The sequence below is a fragment of the Protopterus annectens genome, chromosome 10.part0 (genome assembly GCF_019279795.1).
Source record: "Protopterus annectens isolate FY-2018-M chromosome 10.part0, PAN1.0, whole genome shotgun sequence".
Lineage (NCBI taxonomy): Eukaryota > Metazoa > Chordata > Ceratodontiformes > Protopteridae > Protopterus > Protopterus annectens.
In genome coordinates this window covers 1,589,389,381-1,589,408,072 of record NC_056744.1, presented here as the reverse complement: position 1 = coordinate 1,589,408,072, position 18,692 = coordinate 1,589,389,381, and the positions used below count along the sequence as shown (strand labels likewise).

Sequence of the window (18,692 nt, the reverse complement as noted above, 5' to 3'; positions counted from 1 at the left end):
GGCTAGTGATCCTTCTGGGGAAAACCTTCCACATTCAACATTTTTCTGAAGGAAAGATTTTTTTTTTATATTTATATTTATGTTAGGAAATGTTACTTTTATAAACTATCATGTCTTGTGAAGGGATGTTTCCTTGGGAAATGCTTGTGTGAAAAAAACTGAGTAAAAATCATTCTCCTTGTATTTTTCTACGTATCTGTGTAGAATGTGTTGCTATGAAAATATGTTGTATTTTGGGGGGTTATCACTGAAACATATTACCTCAAAACTTTTAATTTTCTGTCATGTAGTTTACCAACCCACCCATACTTTAGTACCCACCTTCCAGACTCTATTATTGGCTAATCATGGAGCAATTATTTTTCTCCTCATTTCTTCTTCTTCTTCTTCTTCTTCTTAGTTCTTGTGGACAGGGAAAGGAAGATTTCTTGGAAGTCTTCAGTTGCAGGCCAGTCCTCTCACTGCCTCATCCACCAGTGGGTAACTGCTGAGGTCAGACCTGTTTCTTTGGACAGCTTATTATTGTCTATTAGTCTTTTTGATGGATATAGCTCCTCGGGACACCAGTTAAATACCATGAGTAGGAAACATCCTCTGTGGTTATTGACAAGGAAGAACCATTCTTGTTGGTTTTGGAGGAAGGAGCAGGTGAAGTCTTACTGTTTAGCTGGGCTAAGGTGCCCGATCCTTGACAAATGCCCATGTCATGGGTCACTCTTTTTCCAGGGATCTCCCAAGAAGAACCAAAAAGCTATGCATGTTCACTTCTTTTTCTGTTGCTATGGATGGGAAGACTTGCTGGGTTTTGCTAAGGGATTACTTTTTACCTTTAATATTTAAAGCTTGTTTCGTTACTGACTACAAATAGACAAAGAATTTTCTCTCTTTCTGAGAGTGATCCCCATTCAGAAGAGCAAATATTCGGAGTGTATCTGTCTGTCTTCAGTGAATTCTCCTCAGACTGATTTTGATGAATTTATTTCTTCGGATTTCCTTCCAGAAGAATTATCTTTTTCCAATACTCTGGGTAAAATGAAATATTTGTTTCGGTGGGAACAGAATAAAATCCACATCTCTCAGCAGAAGTGTCATGATTTATTGCAATTGGAATTTCTTCCGCCTGCAGCTGCCCTCCTGTTTTCTCATCTTTAGAGTATGTTTTCTTAAAAGTTTGCAGTTTACCTGACAGTGGACTTCCTGCCTCTAAAAAGCGTGATAGGTTATTTAAAGTACCTCAGACACATTAGTTTAATTTCCGAATAATATTCTGCTGCTGTTCCCTTATCAAAACCATCTACTCCTAAACAGGTTGTGAATGCTAAGCCCCTTCCCTCTGACAAGTATAGAAAAGTTTTTGAGAGATTTGGGAAGAAAGTTTATCCTTCAGCTACATTGCCTTAAATAATTTTAAACTACCAGGCTCACATGTTAAAATATATACTACCTTCCATTGAGAACACAGAAAAGTCAACTGTTAACTTTCCTTCTCCAGAGGTGAAAAGTCAGAAGCAGACACAATTAAGGGGGTTCAGCGAAGTAACCAACACTCCTTAAAGTGTTCTTGTGATTCTGCTGAAACTTTATCCAGAGAAAATGCTACTGAGTCAGTTATGAGAAGATTTCCTTGGTTACATTCTCAAAATATACCAGAAGATGCTAAAGGTGAAATTTTAAATTCTACCCTTGACAAAGATCTGTTTGGCCCTTAAAAGATGTGATAAAAGAGGGAAATTGATTCATGGTGTCACCTGAATTTTTCAACCCCCTTTCTCTAAGATCACAAAAAACTTTCTTTCTAACTCAGAACCATTTTTTTTAAATCATAATAATAAAGTTGAAACAAACATAATTTAAAGAAGCAGTAGCAAGAAGGATCAAAGAAGAAAGGAAGAGCATCCCAGAACCAATGACAGTACAGTAAGTCAGAATGACTACTTGCCCATTCAAGCCCCCAACCCCACCTTGGCAGTCCTTTAAATCTGTATGCCAGTGTAGGTCTTCATCTTTCTCAATCCCATATTGTTCCAGGGGATCACAGAATCCACTCATATCAGATAAGAATTTTTTTTTTCTGGTGCCAAAGAAGAAGGGAACCTGAAGACCAGTCCTAAACCTCTCCTGTCAAGGTTCCAAAGTTCAGAATGTTATCTCCCCAAACCTTGTTACCCCTCCCCCTCCCCCCATTTTATGAGAACATCATTTGACTTAAAAGATGCTTATCATCATATTACAGTTTCCAAGGAATTCAGATGTGTTTTAAAATTTTCTGTATCTGGCTTGCGTTATCAGTTTTTTTGTCTTACCCTTTGGTCTAACTACTGCCCCAAGGGTATTTTCAAAGTGTCTGACTTCAATAATTGCATACTGCAGACTTCAAGGCATTCACATCTTTCTGTGTTTGGATGACTGTCATAAACTTAAAGGCTCTTTTTCTTCTTGTCAATGTTCTTTGATGTGTTAAGAAACTGCTTCTGAGTGCTTCAAGTCAACATTCAGAAATTATCTCTGACCCCTTCCCACAGAATTATTTTTCTGGGATGTCTTCTAGATACTTCCCTGGGAAGGCTTTTCTTCCACTGGACAAAGTGGAACTGTACAAAGAAAATTTCCTTAGCTTTTCCAACCAGTGTCTGACATCTGCCATGGAATTTCTAAGGATTCTGGGTTTCATTGCCTCTATGATTATCATGATTGTCTTGGCCAGACTTCATATGGAAATAAAATCAGTGGTATCTCGGGTCAGCCAAGCCTCAGCAAAAACATCCTTTGCCTTTCATATTTCAGTGCTGGGGTAAGAAGGGAATTACTGTGATGGGTAGACCAGTTATCTCTTAACCCAGGTCTTCCTTTCTCCATTCTGCCACCTTTAAAGTCTGTCACAACAGATTCTTCAGACTTTGCTTGGGGGACCATATCAAAAGGGTTGAATGTGCAAGGTCTGTGGAACAAGCAACATAGACAAACACACATAAATATCCAGGAGATAATGGCAGTAATATGTGCTTTAAAGACCTTAAATCATCTCTGGTTCCGAAAACCTCTGCAGGTTATCATTGAACGACACCACAGTGATGTGGTACATAAACAGATGGGGTACCAGATCTTACCCCCTTTGCAGACTTGCAGTGATAGTCTGGGGAAGAGCAAATCAGCTCAGTTTGACTTATCAGGCTTCATGCATTCTGATAAAGCAAAAGATTATAACAAACAAGCTGAGCAAAATCAGGATAGGCTCTCACAAATAGAAATTGCATATGAAGGTCTTCCAGGAGTTGATCCAGCTGCAAATAAAACCTAAAACAGATCTGTTTGCCTTATTTTAAAACAGACAGTTACAGAAATTCTGCATCAGGATTCCTTGGAAACAGGCCTGGAAGAGAGACAGATCCTTCTCATCCACATGAATGACAATGTTCTTGTGTGCTTTTCCACACTTTCCAATGATTTACAGGTTTCATCTAAAGATCCAGAAGGACTCTCCAAAAATTATGCTGGCAGTGACTTCCTACTGACCCAGGAAATGGTGGTTCTGCCATCTTTTCAATCTGACCAAGGCTGATTACCACAGACTTCCCCACAGAGTTGATATGCTCATACAAAACAGAGATTGTTTGGTACACCTGAACCTGAAAACTCTTCAACTCACTACCTGGATGATGGAACTTTGATATCTCTTAAGCACATTTTTCTGTAGATGTTCAACAGGTACTTAAGAAGGTGAACAACCCCCACTACTACTAGAATATCATACATATGCAAATGGAAAAGATTTTCTAGTTGGTGCCATTCCGAGAATCAGGACCCTCTTCACACCTGGCTTTCTCTGGTACTTGATTATTTATGTGAGGTACTGTCCTCTGGTCTTTCTTATTTCTCTAGCAAGGGCCATTTGTTGGCCATTTCTGCTTGTCTGCCCTTAGAGCCCTCCCTTCTAACTGTTGTTAAGTCGTTTTTGAAAAGGAAACTGGTGGCTTCTCATGAGATCTTAACTTTGTGCTTAAAACTCTTGCTTGTTTCCCATTTGAACCAGCTCATCAGGCTGATTTCAGGTTCTTAACATGGAAGACTTTTACTCATTGCCCTAACTTCTGCTAAGAGAGTGTCTGAGTTACAAGCACTTATGATGAGTCCTCCCTCATTTTTCACAAGGACAGGGTCTCTCTGGAAATTAACCCTTCTTTTGTGCCTAAAGTGGTCTCAGAGTTTACTTTGAGCCAGAGTATTAATCTCTCTTTATTCTTTCCTGAACCCAAGAACACGAGAGACAAGATGCTTCACACTCTAGATGTCCACAGGCAGATCAGATACTATCTAGACAAAACTTAAGCCTTCAGGAAAGTTGGTCATCTGTTGTTTCCTATGAAGGTAAAAGACAACTGATGTCAAGGTAGATTATTTTCTGATGGTTGTTTCATGCTATTGCCTTTTGTTTACTCACTGTAATGAGCCTCTTCCAGACAGTATTAGGGGCATTTCTATGAGGACTCTGGCTTCTTTGCTAGTTAGGGGCATTTCTATAAGGAGTCTGGCTTCTTTGCTAGTTTTCTAGAAAGGAGTGGACCCGAAGTGTTCTCCAGGCAGAAACTTGGTCCTCTGTACATACTTTAACAAACTGAATTCCTTTTCCAGGTACAGAACAGACTTTGCTAGGACCATTCTCCAGGGTCTTCTGAATTATTAGTTTATTTTTTCCTCCTCCTAAGCAATGGTAATTGACCCAAATGGCTGAGACTACTGCAACAATTATCTAAATGTTGGACTTCGTAAAGTTGTGTCAGCAAATATAACAGTACATGTTTTAATGGTTCATTGTTGGAGCAGCACCCCTACACCCAAGCTTCCTTTATTTTGGCTTTTTTTTCTCTTTTATATCGCCAGGCTGTTGATGTATATACATTTGTATATAGTTTACGGTTTAGCCTGTTTCCTAACATTGTCCTTTCAGGGCTCTTGCCTCCTTTGTTTCCAGTCAAAAAGGCTTTGAAGAAACTGGAGCTGTATCTAGCCTTATGTGGAGCTCCTGAAAGTTAGAGCATGTGGAATGTACTCTAAAGCTTCAAACACTTGCCAGTCAGAAGGACTAGCTAAATAGCTTAGGCTACTGGAACAGAACATCTACTGTTATGGTAAATGTACTTGCATAACTGTACTGAGTACAGTGCATATACTAAGCCAAAACTGTACATGTTATGTAGTCCTGTCTCGCCTACATTCTTATCCGTGGGTTCGGAGCCGAATATCGGCTCTGACTCAGCCAACTATTCTAGCTCGAAGTCTTTCATTGGCTGGGCTAAGCAGGTATCCCATGGTGCACTGCTCCACATTCCCAGATCTCTTTTGCCACTCGTGTAGCTCGGATGTGGTCTCGCTTTGGCTGTGGCTAAGTACCTTTTTTCTTGTATTGAGAACAATTTTTTTCCTCATAAACCAAAAGCTATTTTCATAGCTATTGTATATTTATTGTATATTTGTTGTTGAAGTTGCTAGTGTGTTTGTTTTTTGTGAGTATCCCACTGACTGTTCCCTCGGGCTAGGCCCGTTTTAGTTAGAGGACCTAGTCCTTCGTCCTCCGTTGCCTAACCATTTAAATTAGAGGTTTCTGACATCTTTAGTCTGTGTCTGTGCCCTGTGTGTGTGTGTACAGTTTTCATATATCTGGTTCGTGCATTTTTGTGTGTTGAGTATTGTTTCTGCTTTAAGTTGTGGTGTGTGTTGTGAAAATGTCTAAGGAGTCCAAAGAGCACAAACCTTCCAGTTTCAAAAAGTGCTCTAAATGCAGGTACAAAATGTCCATCACCGATGGACATTCTGTTTGTGTCTATTGCTTGGGAGCCATTCATCTACAGGAGTCCTGCAGTTTTTGTCACGCGTTCAGTCCCAGAGTGCTCCAAGAGAGAAAGAATAAGCTGATCTTAGAGGGACTGTTGAAACCCTCTTTCGAAGAGGATTTGGATTCTTCTCTCAGTGGTAAAGCTAAGTCATCCAAGTCCATGAAAAGATCTCCGGCTCCATCAGCTTCATCGGAGCCTCTGGAGATAGTCTCAAAAATTGCATCGACTTCCTCGGCTCCACTGTTCTTGGGGCCGCAGGAGGTATCCGTGTTGATGGAACCGGCGTCGGCTCCAAATATTTTGGGACCTCTTCAGAGCCGATCGCCCAGTCTCAAACCAGTCTCTCCTGAGGGGAGAGATCTCTGTCTCCCTCCCTGTCCTCCAAATTCTCCAGGACCCTTTCAGATATGGATGTTGATAGGGTGGCCCAGAGACGACGCCAGTCGCCGGTTTTGGCTAAATTGTTTTCAGCTCTGGCCCAGTCAGCTCTGGAGCCCGTCCCGACTTCTTCGATCATTCCTCCTCCGAGCACATCTCTGTCTTCAGAGCCAGAGTGTTCTGTGCCGTGTGATGTTCCTAGGCTGGTTCAGATGGGCCCTCCAGCTCCATCGTTACCATTGGCTCCGACCCCATCAGCTCAGTCCTCGGGGTTCAGGACTCGGGATTCTTCAGTCGGGCCCAACGGGGACATATCGGGACATGTTTCAGTTCCGAGTCTCCCTCTCGGTGCCTCAGCTCGAGGGATTCCAACTCCTGTCATGGTCTCTGAGGCTGGCCGGTCCTCGGACTCGGGGGGGGGGGGGGCTGCCTTTGAGGCCATGTGCACTGCGCTGGCCAGATCATCAGCTGCATCGGGCGGATCGGTCACTCTGTCCTCCACCACTCCGGTGAGAGCCTCTGATCACCACCTATCCATGAACAGCAGAGCACCAGGCCCTAGGGATACCCCCACGAGTGGTCCCCAACTTTCTGAGGGCCCTTCAGAGTTCGTGCCTGAGGAGCCTCCTAGAAGGAAAATGTGCAAGAGGAAGCACATAGACTCCCAGGACGAGTCCCTCACTTCTGATACTGACCTCGAGGAATCGGAGGGGTCCCCGAAGTCATCCTCTGATGATGTTTCCTTCTCCGATATCCTGGAGATACTGAAACAAAGAGGTGACTGGCTGTCCAAAGCCCCTTCCAAGGAGGAGTCAGTATTCCTTAAGGCCTTTGGTGCTCAGCCTTCTGCCTCCTGGGTGTCTCCACCCTTTGACGAGCTCCTAGATTTGATCTGTTGAAGGGTGTGGGAAAATCCTGACTCTGTGGAGCCCATACCCAGGAGTCCCAACAAGTTTCTCTCCGCTCCCCAGGGTAAGGAATTTCTGTCCAAAGGAGTCCCTGTAGATGCCATGGTGGTGGCTGCGGCCACTCAAAGGTAGCAGAGACCTCTTCCTCGGTCCATCCTCCTAACAAGGAGTCTAGGATTATGGACCGGTATGAGAAGCGTACCCTCTCATCAGCAACCTTTACCTTACGGTCGCTAAACTATCTATCTTATTTCACTCTGCTCCAGAGAGATCTCCTCAAGGAGCTAGGAGATACTCTTGCGGGTAGCGTTCCTGAGGCAGTGGCTCAGACGGTTAACGCCCAGGTGTCTACCCTAAATTACATTGTCAACTCCTCCATGCGGCTCATTTCGTATGCAGCCAAGGGAGCGAGTAGGGCAGCTAGCTCAGGCATTGCCCTTAGACGGCAAGCCTAGCTGCACCTGTGTCATTTCGCGGAGGCCTTCAAGTCTTCCTTCACATATGCCCCCTTCGATGGTTCTTCCTTGTTCAGAACCAAAGTGAAAGACACCCTCACCAGGTGCGAGCAAGTGGGAAAGACCCTGTCTGCCATAGGGGTCCGGTTTTCCTTCCCTTCTAGGCCTTATTCCAAGGCCCAGTGAGGTGGGAAGATGTGGTTCAAGAAATCACAGAGGATTTTTCCTGCCGCACATGGCGAGTCCCCCCCCCAGAGGCAGAGGAGGGGGAAATTATTCAGGAAGATGCCGCCCTAGAGGCAGAGGGGGCCCCCACAATTTGGGAGACCGCGATTCCTTTCGCTGCTCCCCCTACTCTCGTTCCTGAGGGAGTGCCCGACTGTGCTTATCCGAAGCCAGTCGGGGGTCGACTTCGTTATATCTGGAAGCCTGGGAAAGCATTACCCAGGACCGATGGGTATTACGAATAATTTCCAGAGGATATCTCATCCCGTACACATCAGATCCCCCTTCAGTCAGAAAAATCCCGGACGTTCCACCCAGTCAAAGGGATCAAGCAGCCACAATGGTTTCAAAGCTGCTAGGAAAAGGAGCCATCCAGCGTGTCCCCTCAGACCAAATCGGATTAGGGACTTACTCAAGATTCTTTTTGGTGCCGAAAAGAACAGGGGACCTGAGACCCATATTAGATCTCAGCCAACTGAACACCTATGTACAGAAGTCCAAGTTCCGTATGGTCACACTACAATCGATTCTCCCATTGTTGGGAGAGGGAGATATGGATGTGCTCCATCGACCTCAAGGATGCTTACTACCATATCGAAATGGACAGGGCATCCAGGAGTCATTTACGTCTCCGGCTGGGAGCCAGTCATTTCCAGTTTCGAGCCCTGCCCTTTGATCTCACCACAGCCCCCAGGGTGTTCACCAAGTGTATGACGGTGGTGACTGCTCACTTGAGACATCAGGGATTCCAAGTGTTTCCGTATCTGGACGACTGGCTCCTTACCGCCCCCACCAGGCATCTACTAGTCCAAGCTAGGGACACTGCCATCACTTTATGTCAACAGTTGGGCATAACACTAAATTGGGAAAAGTCTGCTTTGTTGCCATCGCAGCATGTCACCTTTATAGGCGCAGAATTAGACACCATTCAAATGCGAGCATTTTTACCGCAGGAGAGGCTCAGAGCCTTACAACAACAGATACACATCCTGATGCCCTTGAGGAAAGCAAAGGCAAGATGGGTTCTCCAACTCCTGGGGACCATGGCAGCAACGATTATGTTGGTCCCTCTAGCGAGATTACACATGAGACTTCTTCAATGGCTCCTCTTTGTTCAATGGTCTTTCCAAAAATGTCCTCTTTCCCACCCCATTTTGCTCACGGACAGGTGCAAACAAGATCTCAGTTGGTGGCTTTGCACCAACAATTTGGATGAGGGAAGGCCCTTCGTTCCACCCATCCCAGTTGCCACAGTGACCACGGATGCCTCCCAGATGGGGGGGGGGGGCATTATCCTGGCAGGACAGTCCAAGGCAGGTGGCAAGATCATGAGATACATCTGCACATCAACGTCCTAGAGATGAGAGCAGTGCTACTTGCATTGCAGGTACTTCAGAGCTTTCTACCTCTAGGGACAATTGCAATACACTCAGACAATATGTCTGTAGTGTGGTATCTAAACAAGCAAGGGGGAACCAGGTCTTACCCCCTGTGCAGAGAAGCCATGCGAGTGTGACAGTGGGCAGTAACTTCCCAAAGGTTTCTGGTGGCAACGCACATTCCAGGGAAGTCCAACGTTATTGCGGACAGGCTAAGCAGAGCCATTCTGATGCCTTTCGAGTGGTCCCTGAATTGTCTAGTTGCAGAACGAATTTTCAGCAGATGGGGTCAGCCTTGCTGTGACCTTTTTGCCAGCCCCCTCAATGCCAAATGCAGCAGCTACTTCACGCTGATCACCCCACAGGGGGAGTCACCCAGGGATGCTCTAGTTCACAATTGGCCCTCCGGTCTGCATTATGCTTTCCCTCCATTTCCCTTGCTATCAAAGGTGATTCAGAAAGTACAATCCTTGGGAAGCAGAATGATTCTGATTGCTCCACACTGGCCTCGTCAGGTCTGGTTCCCCTTTCTTCAACCATACATTGTGGACACTCCTTGGATTCTGGACCCTCAACCAGATTTACTGACACACATGTCGGGACAGTTCCACCCCTCTCTGATGACCCTCCGGTTGACAGCCTGGCTGCTCCACTTCCATCATTAGTTAGGCTTCATAAATTTTCACCGGCAGTGGTTCACATTTTGTCTTCCTCTCTCAAATCATCTACTAGGAGGATTTATTCTAGTAAATGGAAGAGGTTTTCTATTTGGGCACATACCCAAGGAATTGATCCTTACACAACTCCAATTACCTCAGTTTTGGAGTTTTTGTCTATGCTTTTCCATCAGGGTTCCGCATCAGCTACCATCAAAGTTCAATTGGCAGCGATCTCTAATTTCCATGTGGCTAATGAGCCTAGTCTCATGGCTCATAGACTCTGCAAGGCTTTTCTGAAGGGTATTCTGTTACTCCGTCTTCCGGTCTTCGAACCTATCATGCCCTGGGATCTCAATTTTGTTCTACAAGCCCTCACTTCACTGCCTTTCGAGCCTGCAGCTACCTGTGAATTGAAATTCTTGACCTGGAAAACAGCCTTCTTAATAGCAATCACTTTGGCAAGGCGAGTTTCAGAAATTCAGGCCCTTTCCATCAAACCTCCTTACTTAATCTTCCATAAGAACAGAGTCTCTCTTAGACTGAACCCTTCTTTCCTTCCTAAAGTGGCTTCTGTGTCTAATCTTAATCAATCCATTGAGTTGCCTGTATTCTTCCCTCATTTTTCGAACAAGGCAGAATTTAAATTTCATCAACTGGATGTACACAGACAGTTACGTTTCTATCTGCACCGAACAAAAGATATCCGGAAGTCTGACCAATTATTGGTCTCCTTTTCGATAAACAAAATTGGGTCCCTGGTCTCTAAGCTCACCATTTCCAGATGGATATCTAGTTGCATCTCTTTCATCTACCATGCAGGAGGGAAAGATCTACCATTTCCAGTCAAGGCTCACTCTACTTGGGCTGTTTCTACATCCACAGCTTATCAAGCCAGATTGTCGATGGATGATATATGTGCTGCAGCTACTTGGGCTTCCCCTCGCACATTTTTTTCTCATTACAAACTGGATGTGGTTTCCAGGGGCAGGTCGTCCTTTGGCTCCACAGTACTCAGGAGTATCTTCCTATGAGCCACCCAGGATCTAGGTGCTAGGGACGCTGTCCCACGGGTAAGAATGTAGATGAGATAGGACTACATAACATCAAGAAGTTATGTACTCACCATAACGTTCAATGTATGTAGTCCATCTCACTTCACATTCTTACTTACCCTCCCACCTTTCCTCCTTTCTGGAGGTTAGGGTGTTATTACAGACTTCCATTTACTTAGCTTATTCTTTTTATCTGGATGTTGCGTATGCATGAAGTATGAATGATTAATGCAGCAAACTAGATCTGGGGATGTGGAACAGTGCACCATGGGATACCTGCTTAGCCCAGCCAATGCAAGACTTCGAGCTAGAAAAGTTGGACGAGTCGGAGCCAATATTCAGCTCCGAACCCACGGCTAAGAATGTGCGGCGAGATGGACTACATACATCGAACGTTATGGTGAGTACATAACTTCTTGATTTTCTGTATGTATATTGAAAACTTAGGTGTGAGTTAGGTGTGATTTTTTTTATGTGTTCAGTGCTATGGTTAGGAATTTAGGACCTTGGCATATGAAAAGGTTACATCTGCACTATGTCATTTCCACCATAGGTCTTTCAGTTACTTTGATTTATTTGTTTTTTTATCAGTTTTAAAACTTTTATGTTTGCCTGTTTTTTTTTTTTCCGTTTTTTGATTTCTTTATAATTTTACTCAAAAGTATACCCTTGCTTAGATGTGGTGTGCCTATTAAACACACCCTGTTACCATATAAGAATGTAATTGTATCTGTTCATGCTTTCAGAAGTAATGGCTAATCCATGACTAAAGGGATCCTTTTGGTCAGCCCAGTTACATGGACAACTAACAACAATAAATAATAGCTTGAGCATTAGGTGCTGTTTGCAAATGTACTCAACCTTTAGTTTTTCTGTTTTGCAGAGACTGCGGGTCTGAAGTTATGTGCTGTCGCTTTAACAAAGAAGGCACCTTATTGGCTGTCGGTCTGATGAATGGAAACATTAAGGTGACATTTTTCTGTCTGTATTCCAAATGTAGAAAATGTGATTTCCTTGGACATATAGTAAACAAAATAAACAGAAGCTATCCCTGAACACTTTAAGAAAAATATGTTTACTGAGTTAATGCAGTGTTTCACTTCCTGAGATATTTAGTCTCATATGAGATGCGGTGTGCTTATTTGTGGCATGGGATGGAATTAGTACTATGTTGTGGAGCTTTTTTTTTTTCCCCCGTACGGCATGTTGATCATCATTCCCATTCATGGTCAGCTGGCCCATTCATTCCCTATCACCAGGGCAAAGGTTGACTGTGAAAAGCCATCATTTAGACTATCATCAGGGGTGGTTCAAGGCTTTTCTGCTTTAGTATCTCCAATCCTAACTTGCATGCACTCAGCAAGGCAACAGGGAACAAGATACAATCATCTGTGTGCAGATGCAATCCTCTCACTTCCTCAAGAGGCTTTCCTTCCAAGCAGCCTTGCCTCTCCCCCCTGTGGAATGAATGGTGGTTTCTTGGATCTCCATCGGGGAAATCACACTACCCAGTGTACTCTTGAGTTTGCACAAAGCCACTCCCTCAACCAGCAGAGGAGACTAAATGAAACCCCTTCCCCCTTCCACACCTGACTCCTCCAGAGCCAGGGTTGCTAATTCAACTCCAGTCACCTGAGTCTCAGTCAGGGTTCCATTCCTCTTTGCCACAGAACAGGCAAATTTTTTGGTTTTAATTACCGTTTTCCATTTGTGCTCCTAAACAGTGTGACTTGTGTCATGTAAACAGATTAATTCATGATACCTAAATGAATTGTTATACCACATTATTTTTGCTATCATTTGAATTTATTGGTCTAGTATGTTACCTGTTTAGCTTCTTTATTAATGAACTGTCAAGACACTTATTCTGTTATAAGAGTAAAATTGTATGTGAAGACTGAATACACTGGTTTTGTAATCCGGGAGAAAGTAGTTTTCCCTCAGTTCAACTCACTTCAAAAGTGCAAGAGAAAAGTAGCAGTGGATACGCTCTCTCTTCAGTGAGTGGGAAGATATCTGTATAGCTTTCTGTTTCGCTTCTTGCTCCCAAAATTTATAGAGACCAAAAGCACATTCTTGCCTTGTCATTGAGAAGAGTGTGGTTTCTGACAGTCCAATCCCTGTCTGTAGAGCAAAGTATCCAAATGCAAGCCAAAGAAGCCCCCCTTAACTTCTTTGGGTGACAGTTGGCTCTGTTGCTTGGTATGGCTGCTCCATTAGATCCCTTCACCCTGCCACGCTTTCTATCAGATACCTCCAAGGTGCCAAGAAAGCTTCCACTCATTTTGTTCTGCTGCCTGCATCCAACTGCTCTATTCACTCTGTTTTCTAGGAGCAACATCTATGGGCTAGACAAAAGCCTGACATTCCATTCATTCCTGTCTAGGAATCTGGGTGAGTTTGGCAAAAGTCAAGTTGTAGAGACCAGGCCAGCTTGCTGGTTCTACAGGGTGACCTACCAGTGCAGTACTCTCTTTACCTCTGATAGCTTTTTCAAGCTTCTCTGTGTACTGCCTTCCATGCCTGCACACACTGAGTTCCTCTTAGTTTATTGTGTAAGAGAGACACTAGTCCATGACTGAATGCATTCTAACACACAAGCACACACGCTCACGCACACACTAACTCACTGACAAACTATATGCATACCATCTAGGCAATTTAAAGAATCATGAATTTATCTAGAGCATTCCTTTGGGATGTAAGAGGTAACCAGAATGCTAGTTGAAAGTCCACAAGGGCAGTTGCCTGATGAAAAGATAAGTAAGGTCATCATAAGATATTATGTAGGCTTATAGGAGGTTACTAGGCTAACTACCCTAGAGCCCTTACAAGCCTAGCCATATTTATCCTGAGTTGCCCCAGTTGTTGTTGATTAGGTGAGTGAAATTCACAGAGGCAAGAGTCTATGGTAGTTAATACTGACTTCCTCTGTCCAGGAGGCAGCACCCCAGGATTGAAGTTGTGTTCACACATCCAGTGATTTAGGTTGTGTTTGAAGAAGGTCAGGTAGGGGCTCTGTTACACATGAATTGGAAGCATTTCCCAGAGAAGTGGTAGTCTCTAGGAGATGTATCTATCTCTCCACCATGACCTGTTCATGTCAAAGGCTAGGTTAAGATCCTTGGAAAGAGAGTGACCCTCCTACAGTCTGATATGGAAATGTGTAACATTTCCATCAGGGCGGGGTCAGAAACTGCCCTATAAGACAGGCACCGGTCACCACTTAGCAACTTGTAGGAGACGGAATATAGTGACAGGGCTTTCGGTCTTTCCACGTAAGACTTGTTTTGCGTACCATGTAATTTCTTGGTGAGAAACCTCTATGGTCTGTCCAGTTTTTTCAGGTGTCTAGTGAGGTACATGCAAAAGGGAGCATTGTACTAAATTATTGGTCTGATGAGGGCTGAGTATAATGGAATTATAACATCCTTAGATCTAGATGCGATGCCTTTGCTTATAAGGTGTGCTACATAGAAGGATTTCCTCACTGCTTTGGATATGTGGTGGTCAAAGTTCAGATTGCTATCAACCTGGGTACCCATATCACATACCACTGAGTCTACATTTAGGGGATGCTGTCTGTAATGTAATTAGCAGGGATGTCAGCTTTCCCAAAGGGGAATAATGATGCATTTTTTTGCATTTAGCTTTAATCCGTGGCTTTGGCACCAGTCATTTGTCTGCAGTATATTAACATCATTGTGGGGAACTCACTGATTGCTCCCAGTTTGCAATTGTCAGATGACTTGGTCAGCCACAGGCCATCCATGTTTGCCTGGACTTCTGAAAAATAAATTCTGAACAGTAAGGAGCCTGACAGCGAATCCTGTTGTACACTGCTGGTGACTGTTTTTTTGCTCGAAGTGAAGTCGCCCATTTTGACAGCATAAGTCATGTAGGTGAGCCAGTTGGCTACCCATCTGGTAATGTACGGGTAATTCCCAATTGAGAGAGTTTCTCTATAATACCCGAGTGGGGGATTGTGTCAAATGCCTTGGCAGGTCAAGATAGGCAGTATGCACTGTCCTTCTCTCATCCAGGGCCTTGGTGATTTTCTCGAAGAAGTCAACCATGTTTAATAGGCGTGATCTACCTTTAATAAATCCAAACTGGGTTGGGCCCAGAGTTTGGAGATTACCTTTGTCATCGTTAATAAGGTCCATAATTATTCTTTCCATGGCCTTGCACATAAGGCCATTCAAGGTTATGGACCTGTAATTCCCACGGTCAGTTGATGGTCCCCCTTTGTGCAGAGGGATTACTGTTGCTGTCCTGCATTCTGCTGGAACATAGCTAGTTCTCAGGCTATGGTTAAACAGAGATCCAAGTGGCTCTACTAGGTCATGTTTTAAATTATTTAAAAGGCAACCTGGGATGTTTCCTTATCCCACTGATGTGTTTTGCCCTCAGAGAGCACCAATATGATCTACTATCTTGAGATATTAGGCTGAGGAATGGTGGCGGGTATACTTTGGGGGATGACTGGGGACAGGGGGTGAAGTGTTCTCCAAATCTGTCAGCAGGTTGGCTATTACCTTCAATTGAGTATAGGTTGTGTCATCTGCAACCAGTTCTTTGCATAGCTGTGTATTCCTTTTTAGATTACTGACATATATGAAGAATGTGTTGTGATTATCCTTAGCTAGAGAGGCTATTTTTGCTTCATAATTAGCTTTGGAGGACTTGACAAGATCTCTGTTTTGTTAGTTTAATATAGAGAGGGATTTCTTTCTCTGATAAGCCAGTTCCCTCTTGTTCTTTGACATTGGCTTCTTTCTCTTGTTGTTTAGCCTGTTTATACTAAATATGCAACAGGTTGCCTTGTTTTTTCAGCAAAAACTGGTTTTAATCTGGTCAGGTACAGCCAATTCTGTACAACTGCTTAAGTTGTTGTACATGGCATTGGTGTACACGTCTGCATAGGAATCCATGTTATCTCTGTACAAGAGGTCTTTGAAAATTCTTGTACCATCACTTAATAGGAGATAATTTGTCTTAGAAAAATTCTTAAGCATTTTTGAGCTTGATGGAGTATCTGGTCTTATAATTACATTAAACGAGATTAATTTATAGTCCGATCTTATCAAGGAGGACATCATATGGTGGGGGTGCAATACTATTCCATGTTAACTAGTACTACTTCCAGGACATTTGAGCCTCTTGTAGGTGTACTGACTAGCTGTTCCAGAGTATTTGCATTGATAAAGTCCAAGAACCTCCGAGTCAGCATGTCTGTGGTCGTGTAGGTTTCCCAGTCAATGGTAGGATAATTAAAATCTCCCATGAGTAAGGTGTTGGTCTGTATGGCAAGTGATTCCAATAAGTCCAGGTATGTGGTATGCTTTTCCTGTTTCTTGGTGGGGGACCTATACCTAGCTATTATATGATAGGGGGCTTTGCCTATAGCTACTTGGACATGGAGTAGCTCAAGATAGTCATACTGTTTGACCAGTCTTGAGGTGTATTTATCTGCAATGAAGATGGATACACCTCCTTCTTTGGTTCTTTCACGCTTAGTTTGTTGTCTGATTCTGAATGTGTGGAACGTATTGTAGCCCTGCACAGCCAGGGTGCTTTCTACACCTATGAACCATATCTCAGTGACTGCACAGACATCTGCATCCTCCAAGTGATGAGTGCTTCCAGGAAGTGCAGTTTCTTGCTTAGACTCTTAGCATTAAGCAGATGTACCTTGAGTTTATCTAGGGAGGATTTTGTTATGTTGGGAGGTTGGTTAGTTTGACACTGCTAATGAATTTGCCAGTATTCGAAAGCCTAGAGGAGACAGATGCAGACCATCTGTGTCAAAGCAGTGTGGCCTATCGACCATGTCTTCCCAGGCTGACAGATACAGGATCCTCTTAGACTAACATCAGAAGCTAAGCCAATTGCTGAAGTCAATCAAGTTTTTGTTTGTATTGTGGCATCATCCTTGGAGAAGGTGGAATGCTAGACCTGCTGCTGTTCTAGGAGCAACTCAGTTGTGTACTGAGCAGTGTTGCCTTATTAAGCAACCTTAGCCTACACAAAGTATAGGTCCCTCTTGTAGTATTAGCCCTGTCAAATTAACCCATTCCCTTCCCTAAAAAAACATACAGGAAATACCTACTATCATGGACGGGCAGTTTGCCATCATTTCTCTGGCCAGCCCAACAGACATGGGCAACCTGAGGCACTCTAACAATTGTCTTATGTATACTAACAACCACTTACTCCTGAAACAAACCACTTACTCCTGAAACAAACACTTTATGTGAGAGATGTAGTTACACTATGAAATTGGAGGTAAGCAGCAAAACTTGGAAGGGTTTCACTAACATCTGTTTAGGGAAAAACTGAGCTTCTAGGCTTTTGTGCCTATACAAGGGCACTGCTGGCCACTTCTGCATGAAGATCAGTACTGCAGAAATGTGATGCTTAAATATAAGCAAACAGAAACAAGTTTTAAGCTAAATACTAATCAGGAAAGCACACAATAAGCCTTCCACCAGCAACCTTCAACTCAGCATACTTCTGCCACAAGGATGCAGAAAAACACCTCCTTAATGTAGAATATCTGGTTTGGAGTCCAAGTATAACAAGACCACAGAAACTACCTATAACAGCCCTACAACTAAAATATACAATGTAATACATTGCAATTAACTACTTAAAACAGCAGATAATACAGTTTTTTTTTAAAACTGTTAAAGTATAGTCACAGTATAAAAGAGAAGTGCAGAAAGATACTTAGAGCACTTCTGTGTGCTTCCCAGCTCAGATAGACTAGGTAAACACCTACTGCCACTAGATGAATAATCCCAGTCCTCCCAATGTAAATGCATAATAAAGGAGTGTCCAGAGTGAAATGCTACCACAACAAACCTAAAGACATGTATACAACAGTGTACTTTTAAACAACTTATAAAAGTGTTATTATTCAATAAAAGTCTTTGCTTTGTATAAATGAGACAAGAGCCACTCAGTTGTACAGAATTTATAAAGGCACTGAAAACAAAATAAGCTGATTAATAAGCCCTCCACCAAATAAAACTACATGCAGAAATCATAAGTGTTTCCCCCAACCTAAACGGACCACACTGCCTCCCAGAGCACTAGATGGAAAATCCACTGACCTCTTGATTTAAAAACAAGTGCTTGCTAGGGTGTAAAAATACACTACTTTATCCAACAGCTAGCTAGATAATGAATTCAGAGCAAGAAAATCAGTAGAACATACAATGCAAGGCGAAATGACCTTTTTCAATATAAGCACAAGGAAAGGCAAATAAATAATTCAAGATATTAACAGCAGTATAGAAAGGGAGGTGCTTATTAAGTTCAATTTACAATAGGGGTGGGCAGCTTAAAATCACCAGGTTTAACAACTAGATTAATGAAGTAGACGATGGGAGGGAAAACTAGCAGGGAATCACTAGCAGTACTTTTGTTCCTGCACTTCGGTAATGTGTTACCTTTGTGGCACTACCCTGTTCCTCCACAAACTCCAGATGTTTTCTTGCTGTGATATGATCAACACGGGGATGAGGTGTTCCGGAAAGGCCAGAAATGTGTAGTAGTTCAAGAGTATATTGTAAATGAGGATTCAGAGTCTGGTCATCATAGGTGCTTGTCACTTTATTTCTTTCTAAATGAGTATTACCTTGTTTTGTACATGTTTTCATCAAAGACTACAGTGACCTTCTGCCAGCATTCTAGTTCTGGGGTGCATATATTGGAAACTAAAGTACATTCTGATTCAGTTTATTTGTATAACTTCAAAGAAAGCAGACACTTGTATGAATTTTCTTCGTCCACTAGGT

The 18,692-nt window shown here is 43.1% G+C and overlaps 1 protein-coding gene across 1 annotated transcript in view; it reads left to right on the top strand.

The window, feature by feature from the left end:
- The window catches only part of LOC122813760 (general transcriptional corepressor tupA-like), a 339,582-nt gene that overhangs the window by 65,608 nt on the left and 255,282 nt on the right, over positions 1–18,692 (top strand). Inside the window, exon 3 of the mRNA XM_044086245.1 lies at positions 11,771–11,855. Coding sequence (XP_043942180.1) covers positions 11,771–11,855 — 85 coding nt within the window. The remainder of the gene's footprint in view (positions 1–11,770; positions 11,856–18,692) is intronic.